Genomic DNA, 9,845 nt, shown 5'->3' on the forward strand with positions numbered 1-9,845 from the left:
CTGCACCCTCTCCAATCTGGGACCCCTCGAGGGATTTCAGGCGACCGGGCTGATCAAGGGAAGGCACCAGCCCCATCACCCCGCTGCTGCAGCCACTGCCAGCCACTGCAGCCACCAAGGTGTTTTCATCAACACGGACTCTAGTCCCTTCACTGTGAAAAAATGACAACTTTCATTAGGCATTTTCAAGATGTGTCTTTCATAGGATATGCATTTCTTTTTTTTTTAATCCTTACCTGAGGATATGTTTCCATTGATTTTTAGAGAGTGTAGAAGAGAGAGGGAGAGACAGAGAGAAACATCAATGTGAGAGGGACACTTTGATTGGTTGCCTCCTGCATGAGCCCTGACCATGGGCGCCAGGCTGGGGGGCATGCAGAGACCCCTGGACCGCACTCAGCGGTGGCCGCCGGGGTAACCACACACCCCAGAGGCCAGCAGCCATCCCCCCGTCGAGGGCGCTGGACTGGGGGCGTGGATGCGAACTGCCGCTTGGTGCCGGAGCTCTGGCAAGCCGCTGGGGGCGAGAAGGGAACATCCCAGTGTCCCAACGCCCCCGAGGCCAGCAGCCAGCCCCACCATGGGCGCCAGGCTGGGGGGCATGCAGGGACCCCTGGGCCACACGCAGTGGTGGCCGCCGGGGTCTCCACACACACCCGAGTCCAGCAGCCGGCCCCCCATCGTGGGTGCCGGGCTGGGGCGTGGACCCAAACCGCCGCTTGGTTCTGGAGCATTCCCAAGTGGCTGCACCCATAGGCTCCAAGTGGCCAGGGGGCGTTCTGGGACCCCAGCCGCTCAGGACCTAAGCGCGGGCCTATGGCTAGGAGCAGCCTGGGTCTGGAGGATGTTTCCGGGACCCAGGCCGCCGTTTGGTGCTGGAGCATTTGCAAGCGGCTGGGGGCGGGGCAGGAACATCCCCATATCGCCATGGCGACGCAGGGATGTTCCCGCCCCACCAGGCCGCTTGGCGCCTGCACCCATAGGCTCCAAGTGTCTAGGGGGCATTCTGGGACCCCTGCCGCTCAGGACCTAAGCGCGGGCCTACAGGCTAGGAGCGGCCTGGGTCCAGAGGATGTTTCTGGGACCCAGGCTGCTCAGTGCCTGCATATGCAAATTAACCACAATCTTTGGGTTAATTTGCATATTCACTCTGATTGGCTGTGGGCGTAGCAAAGGTACGGTCAATTTGCATGTTTCTCTTTTATTAGTGTAGATAGTACTGGAATCCTAGCCATAGCAATCAGACAAGAAGAAAACAAAAGGCATTCAAATTGGAAGGGAGGAAGTGAAACTCTCACAGATGACATATTTTACATGGAATACCCTAAAGCACCAAAAAACTACTGGACTTAATAAATGAATTTAGCAATGTAACAGGATACAAAATCAACACCCAGAAATTGATGGCTTTTTATGTGTCAATAATGAATTCTCAGAAAGAGAAACTAAACAAACCCATTTACCATTGCAACAAAATAACTAAGATACTTAGGAATAAACTTAACCAAGGAGTTAAAAGACTTGGGAAACTGTAGGACATTGAAAAAAGAGAGAGGAAGATACAAACAAGTGAAAGAATATACCATGTTCATAGATTGGTAGAATTAACATAATTAAAATGACCATACTACCCAAGGCAATCTACAGATTCAATGCAATCCCTATTAAAATAACAACAGCATATTTCACAGATCTAGTTCAAATACTCCAAAAATTTATATGGAACCAAAAAAGACCCTAAATAGCCACAGCAGTCTTGAGAAAGAAGAACAAAGTTGGAGGAATCATAATACCAGATATCAAGTTATAGTACAAAGCCACTGGTATTGGCACAAGAACAGGCAGATAGATCAATGGAACCAGAACAGAGACCCCAGAAATTGACCTAAGCCATTACGCTCAATTAATATTGGACAAAGGAGGCAAGAACATACAATGGAATCAGGACAGTCTCTTCAATAAATGGTGTTGGAAAAAATAGATACATGCAAAAAAATAAAACTAGACCACCAACTTACACCATACATAAGAATAAACTCAAAATGGATAAAAGACTAAAATGTAAGTCGTGAAACTATAAAAATCCTAGGAGAAACCACAGGCATCAAAATCTCAGACATCTCTCATAGCAATATGTTTATGGATACATCTAGGGCAAAGGAAACTAAGGAGAAAATAAACAAATGGGACTACATCAAAATAAAAAGCTGCAGAGCAAAAGAAACCATTAACAAAATGAACAGGAAGCCCACTGTATGGGAGAACATATTTGGCAATGATGCATCTGATAAAGGATTAATGTCCAAATTATATACAGAACTCATACAACTTAATAAAAGGAAGACAATCCAAAGAACCTAAATAGACACTTGTCCAAGGAATGCAGACTGGTGCAGCCACTATGGAAAACAGTATGGAGTTTCCTCAAAAAATTAAAAATGGAGCTCCTATTTGACCCATGATCCCACATCTAGGAATATATCCTAAGAAACTAGAAACACCAATTAGAAAGGGTATGTGTTCATAGCAGCACAATTCACAGTAGCCAAGATCTGGGGAAGCCCACATGCTGGGAATGAAACGACAATAGTGGTCACAAAGCGTGATCACTGTGCAGATGAAATGGGGCCCTTTTCTTTTACCTCAAGAAGCTAAACCAGACTTAAAATCTAGAGTGGGACCTTTTTTAAAAAATAAAATTTATTGGGGTGACATTGGTTAATAAGATTATATAGGTTCCAGGTGTACATTTCTATGCTACATCATCTGTATCATGCATTATGTGCCCACGACCCACTATCAAATAATCATCTGTCACATATATTTGACCCCCTTTTCCCTTTATCAAGCCCCTCACCCCTTCCCTCTGATAACCACCGTACTGTTGTCTGTGCCTATGAGTTTCAGTTTTATATCCCACATATGAGTGAAATCATATGGTTCTTAGCTTTTTCTGACTGACTTACTTGGCTTAGCCTACTGTTCTGAAGGTCAGTAGATAACCTTTAGATAATCCTTTGAAATTATAGCAAAATTATGTTTATGGGTATTTATCCATTTTCTTTGAAGAGTCCATTGATGTAATCAAAGGAACGTGGAAACTAGTTAAATATAAGAATGATAAGGCTTTTTAGAAAGAAGATTTCGAGGAGATGGATCCAGGCTATGAAATCAAGAAGGGGTAGTTGATTAGGGTAGAAGTTTACTACTGAAATGGTCAATTTAAAAAGAAGCTATAAAAATGCTTCTTGGGAGAACAAATAATGAACCTATAGAAATTATCTTCCCCTTTCAAGAAAAGGTGCTAAAAATAAAGTAGGTTCTTAAGAGGCTTAACACTATCAAGAATTAGAGAATCGAGAGTGATGGGAGATAGGTACGGGTAGACAGCTCTGCAGTCTTCCTAGAGCCACCGTCAAGAGAGTAGTAGGTAATCTGTGACCCTTTCGCAACTGACAATTTATGCTACTTTCTTGCAGTGAATGCTGGGAAATGTGGACCATTAGATGTGCAGTTCTCTGAACTTTACTTGCTTTTGTCCAGTGCTATTTTGCCTCACATCCTCAAAGGAAATTCAGCATTCATTTCAAAAGAAATTGTTTTTGTTTTTGTGGAACATTTAAGTTATCATATATTAGGGGCCCAGTGCACAAATTTGACACCTTGAAAGGAACCGTGGGCTGCAAGGCTGCGGTGGGCACAGGGGCGGGTCTCGGCCCATCCTCCACGCCCCCACCCGGCCCCTCTCCCCACGGCCCCAGTCCCCTGCATCCCCGCTCCTGCTGCCGCCGCTCCCACACGCTGACGGTCCTGGCCCCGCTCGCACCTGCTGACGGCGCGGAGCAATTGGGGCCTTGGAGCCGGTGCCAGCGGCAGGTGCAAGCGGAGACTGCTGCCCCGGTCACCCCTCAGGAGCAGGGGGAGGTGGAGAAGCCCTCAGGGGCAGTCGGGGCTGGCAGCCGCCACTCACACCGCTGATGGCACTGAGTGATTGGGACCGGTGCTGGGCACTGGCAGCGGGTGCGAGTGGCGGCTCTGGCGCTGGCAGGGGTGCGAGCGGTGGCTCCAGTGCCGGCAGCAGGTGTGAGCGGTGGCTCCAGTGCCAGCAGCGGGTGTGAGTGGGCCGGCGACAGCAGCAGGTGCAGGTGCCGGGCAGGACTGTGTCGCGTGGGAGCAAAGAATTTTCAGTAACCACCAGAGACTCTCCCCGATGACAGCGACCGGCGCCCTGCCTTGGTCTGGCGTCCTGCCGCGGCCAAAGCCGCCGTGTTCCGCACACGCCCCCGGTGGTCAGTGCACGTCATAGAGACTGGTGTTCGGGTGTTCTGGTTGTTCTGCCGTTCGGTCTATTTGCGTCTTAGCCTTTTGTTATACAGGATTTTAACGGAGGAATGCTTATACCATTAAATTAGTAGGGTTTAAATCCAAGCAGATAGTGGAAGGAAACCCGCCTCTAAATTTCTCTCCAGCAGGACTCTTTACTGATTTAATTACAACTTGGAATTCCAGCCGGGAGTGCCCTGTTTTCTCCCTCACTCAGCCCCGGTGGCAGGGTCACTGCGCTTGTTCCATGGTGGGGGCGGTGATGATGGTGATGACGAGGATGGTGCTGGTGGCGTTGGTGATGAAAGCTAACATTTATCGAGCATTTATCAGGGTTTCGCATGTAGTCACTCATTTCGTGCTCACAGGAGCCCGGGAGGTAGGCATAACTAGGAACCCGTTACAGATGGGGAAACGGAGCAGGGACAGAGGAACTAGCCCAGAGGCACGTGTCGGTAAGTGTAAGGCTGGGACGTGCCTCGTCCTCTGGCTCCAGAGCCCTTGTTTTTAAGCTCTGCACGGCCTCTCTGGCTTTTCATACTCAGGCCACCATCCTTGAATAAAGTGACTGTATAGACTGCACAGGCAATCTGGGAGAAGAGTTTCCTGGCAGATTCACGTTAATATCGTCTGGAACAGTGGAAGCCCACCTGGGGAGACTGTAGTATCGGGGTTCAGACTGCAGTCCTGGAAGCCCACCTCGGAGGACAATGGCAGAGCCTGGCCAGTGGTTAGAGTGTCGTCCCGATACGCAAGGTGCGGGTTCCATCCCGGGTCAGGGCACATACAGGCGCAGCCAGTGAACGCATAAATCAGTGGAGCAGCAGATGGGTGTTTCCCTCCTCTCCCCCTCCCCCTTCCTTGTTCTCTAAAAATCAATAAAACATTTTTGAAATACATGGGCAGAAATGGAGTTCTCAGAAATACATTACTTCTTTCTTTTCCTTTTATAGAGTTTCAGAGTAAAAGACCGATAAATTCCTCATCGGTTGTCTGGCAGCCGTTCCTCTGGAAGAACCATTTCCCAGAGCGACGGGCTGTCCGGTCTTTCGGGAAGGGACTCCGGGTGCACTTCTCCAGTTCGTGACGTCACTGCCTGACGGTTTTTGTCTGAATGACTGGCCCTGTGAGGCTCTGTCATCACTTACGGAGGACGTCTGCTCTCCGTGAAGGTGGTTTATGGGCCGCAGAGTTCTGTCCGCGGTCCTCGTCTTGCTGGCCCTTTGGGGCGGGGGCTGTCACGGTGAAGGTCATTCTCGGGTGACAGAGCAGACAGCATCGGAATCACGGGGGGCGGGGGGGGGGGATTCCCAGGTCCCATCCCTGCTCACCAGATCATCCTCGGGTTGCTTCCCTCCATTTGCATTTTAAGCAAGCACGCAGGTGATCCGATGGCATGGGGAGTGTGGCACCACTGTTCAGAGGCTCCAGGACGTGAGCACGCATCGCCTCCTGGGGGGGACAGCTGTGACCAACCACATCCCTGCCTCGGGCGAGAGGGAAGATAGCGCTTACAGAGGGATAACGGTGACACAGAGTAAAAACCTGGCACCATAGCAGTAGAACCAGCTACAGTAACCGCCCCCCACCCCCACCCCCGTATTTGCCGTTTTGCTTTCCACTGTTTCGGTTACCCACACTCAACCTCGGTCCAAGAACATTAAACTGAAAATTGCAGAAATAAACTATTCCTAGATTTTCAGTCGCTTGCCGTTCTGAATAACATCATGAAATCTCCTGCCGCCCCTCCATCCTGCCCGGCACATGGCTCCTCCCTGTGCCCAGCGCCTCCGCGCTGTGGACGCTCCCGCCAGCTGGTAGGCAGGGGTCAGATCCCGTCCAGGGGTCGCAGTCCTGGTGTTCGGGAAGCCCTAACTGACGTCCTAACGGCCCGGCGCTACTCACGTAACCTGCATCTCAGTGTGTGGCTGCAGTTGTACTTCGTTACTAGTTATCGTTCATCTCCTGCTGTGCTGATGTGTAAACTCTGCAGCATCACCGGTAAGGGCGTGGGGAGAAACAGCACGTATCAGGCTCAGGCTCTCCCGGGGTCAGGTGCCCACCGGGGGTCTTGGAGCCTGCCCCCTGCGGATAAAGGGGGCCTGCTGTACTCCCGACAGCAGAAGTCCAGGGGTCTTGTAGACTTCTTCTTTTGTTTCCTGTCCGTTTGGGGGACCGTCCTTCGTCCAGCACACACGCAGCCTGCAGTTGGCTTTTCATCTTTACCGGCTCACGGAACAGGTCGCAGACTTTCCATAACTTTTAGAGATGAAGGCAAAGCTATCGTATTGTTATCGCTGCTGCATCTAAAAACAGGGACAGTTTTGTCTCCTGTAATTACCAAGCACTCGGGCCCTCGTGGTGTGGCCGTTGTATTTCTGAGCTGGGATTGCAGCGTTTGCATGACAGACCCGTCTGCGCGGAGGGCTCCCTGTGCTCAGAGTCCTTCCCGGTGACCGTGACACGTTCGTCTCTGCTCAACAAAGCCACCGTGCCCTCCCATGGCTGGTTATAATCCACCTGTGAGCAGGGCCCCTAAAAACAAGGGAAAAGAAATGGACCCGTTACAAACAATGGAAGGAAAGAGAACTAGCACTTACCGTCTCTGCCAGGCAGGGTTCAGAGAGGCTGAGTGAGGAAGACACCGTCCACCCAGCTGCCGGGAGCCAGGAAACTAGACCTTCAGGACCCTCGCCAGCTGCTGGCTCTTACCGGCGAGCGTCTTGCTAATTTATTGGCAGACAGCTGAGCCCCTGCCGCTTTGGCACGCGCGGACACAGGTAAGCACAGCCAGATCGTGGGCGCAGTCTAACGGGAGACCAGAGGCGCACAGGCCCCGGTACAGGGAGTGAGGGCCCTGCGGTCGGGCTGAGGGCTGCGCGTTCCGGGTGCTGTCCCGTTCGGTCTCCCCACCGGCCTGCAGAGCCCGCGTCTCTGGTAGCCACAAGGAAGCTGTGGTTTAGAGGAAGCAGCGGACGAGGTTCCCGGCCAGGACGCTGCGGGGCTCGGGTTTGCGTCCAAGTCCAGGACTGCAGAACCTCTGTCTTCCTGGCCATCCAGGGCCGACCCTTCCTCTGGCAAGGCGTGTCGCGGCTCTCGGGAGGGCATCTGAGGCCATCGGCCTGGTGTTTAAGAACCGGCAGGACGCAGAGAGACGGGCGTTCCAGCAGTGCCAGCGACAGAGGCCAAGGGGCAGAGGAAGACGATGCGTGCGCTCGGCCATTTCCACGTCAGCATTCCAGGGAGAGCCCGGGAGGGCTTGTCAAACCTCAGCTTTAGCCAAGCACTGTGGGACTTGAGGGGCTAAGGTGCAGAGATATCTGTGTCCAGAAATGAATAAAACTTGCTAACTCGCTGGATGTTGCAGGGGAGGAGGGAAGGCAGGGCCACATGAATGAACGCTGGGTAACCGAAGCCCTGTGCTCCGAAGACGAACGAAAGCATCCCCTGAGCACAGTGCTGTGGGAAGTAGTGTCGGCTCAGCCTTGCTGGAACTCACTCGGTTCCCCAGGGGTCACTTCCTGTGGAGTATCCTCTGTGATTGTAATTTCCCAAGAACATAAAGCGATGTCTCCGTTTCCTCTTCCATTTTTAAAAATAAAGACAGAAAATGTCATCTCTGCTGTCAGGCACACACGCATACACGCATACACGCACACACATGTATATCCTATGGAAGGACTGGGAAATGCGACCAACTTTACTGTTCTCCAAACTTTACAAAGAGGACATGACTTCTAGAATCAGAACAATACCAAGTCAGATAGCCTACATGTTCACTTCATGGGCCACTCAAATTCCTCCAGAATGCCTAGCCCGACACTGTTTATGATATTGTCTGCCAAAACCGTTGTCCAGTGGCTTTTGGGGAGAGCTTTGTTTCTTCATTTTCTGCATGTGTGGAATTATTTTAATTTTAAAATTAACTTGAAGTATTTGAAGTATTTTGATTTTAAAGATTTGTGTTTTTTTTAATCAGTAGGGATATTTTCTCTCTCCCATACCTTTCTGTAATGCTGATGTTTAAACTCTTAAAGTCATTGATCAAGGAAGAAAGGTAAATGAGTGTCAGTTTTTATTTGGTGTTGTATTGGCTATGTTATTGATCAAATTGAGTCATCATGCATGTTATCGCCGGATTACTCTTTAATTACAATCAGTCTCCATTATTAAGTACTTTGCACTTAGATTCTGTTTTCAATTTTGCTTTTATAAAATTTCCTTTAAAAGAAGATTTCAATTTTAGAAGAAAAATGTATCTGAAAACCTTTTTTGTCACCTTGATGCTCTCCAACTTTATAAATGAATGATATATTAAAAGAAATGTCAATTTCAAGAACCAACTTGTTTGAATTTCAGTTTGGAAAATATTTTTATTTTGGTTATAAGAATCTTTAAAGGCAACTTTAAGATGAAAATTCTGACATAACTAAATTACTTTTATGTCAAAAATTATTTATCAGATACTGGTGTTAATTTCTTTATATTGAGCCAACACAAATCAGTATTAGAATGTGTATTATACTTTAAACTAGTTGTTCATTTTATGCAGAATTATGGATTTTTATTTTTTTTCTGTTTAGGAAATACCAGATCGGAGCCAGAGTCCGGCTGCGGCTGCTGGATCTTGAACTGACGTCCAGGTTCCTGGGAGCGACCTCAGACACGACTTTACTGGAGGCGGATGCCGTGCTCCTGGGGCTCCAGGAGAGCAGAGACTCCAGAGCACGAGAGGAGCCTCGCGAGCAGTGAATGGACTTGCTTAGTGCCCTCCCTCCTTCGTGGTACAACCCAGACAGTCATCAGCAATGCAGTTAGAAACTGACTAAATGATTGAAAGAAGACACTGAAAGCGGTAATTGTAGCTCTTGTTTGTTAGAGTTTCCTTAGCTGTGCCTCCCTTCCCCTTTTTGTACCATTTTCCCCTGTGTTTGGGATAGTGTAACCTGTACTGAGCAATGTGTGATTGAATAAACACGCTGTGAGCTGTGTGCCGGCACTGTTCGAACCCCAAGAACAGCAGTAAGCAAGTTAGACAGTCGCTCGCATCATGGAGCTTACCCTCGGCTAGGGGAAATAGATGACAAATAAGTGAAAAACAGTGCAGTGATGGCGAACCTATGACACGCGTGTCAAACGTAGCCATTTCTGATGACACGCGGCCGCTGAGGCGGCCGCATGCCGAGGATGAAACATTTGCTGCTCCTGAGGATGAAACATTTGCGAAATAATGTTTTTTCCTCAAAGTGACACACTACCCAAGTTATGCTCAGTTTTTTGGCAAAGTTTGACACACCAAGCTCAAAAGGTTGCCCATCACTGACATAGTGTATTAGAGAGTGACGTGTGCTAAGGACAAAAATAAGAAGGGAGGGCTGAGGTCCGAATAGACATTTTTCCGAAGAGGACATACAGGTGGCCAGGAGGTCCGTGGGAAGGTGCTCGGCATCCTGGAAAGGCACATCCGAACCACAGCGAGGTACCGCCTCACACCTGCTAGGATGGCTGTTATCAAAAGGACA

At 49.4% G+C, this 9,845-nt stretch overlaps 1 protein-coding gene across 2 annotated transcripts in view; it reads left to right on the forward strand.

The window, feature by feature from the left end:
- TPD52 (tumor protein D52) overlaps positions 1-9,314 on the forward strand; it is a 194,015-nt gene extending 184,701 nt beyond the window's left edge. For both annotated transcript variants that reach the window (XM_054708232.1, XM_008139266.3), the window contains one exon: positions 8,907-9,314. In XM_054708232.1, coding sequence (XP_054564207.1) covers positions 8,907-9,075 — 169 coding nt within the window. In that variant the 3' untranslated portion in view covers positions 9,076-9,314. The remainder of the gene's footprint in view (positions 1-8,906) is intronic.
- The last annotated feature ends 531 nt before the right edge of the window (positions 9,315-9,845 follow it).

The sequence above is a fragment of the Eptesicus fuscus genome, chromosome 19 (genome assembly GCF_027574615.1).
Source record: "Eptesicus fuscus isolate TK198812 chromosome 19, DD_ASM_mEF_20220401, whole genome shotgun sequence".
NCBI classification, from domain to species: Eukaryota; Metazoa; Chordata; class Mammalia; order Chiroptera; family Vespertilionidae; genus Eptesicus; species Eptesicus fuscus.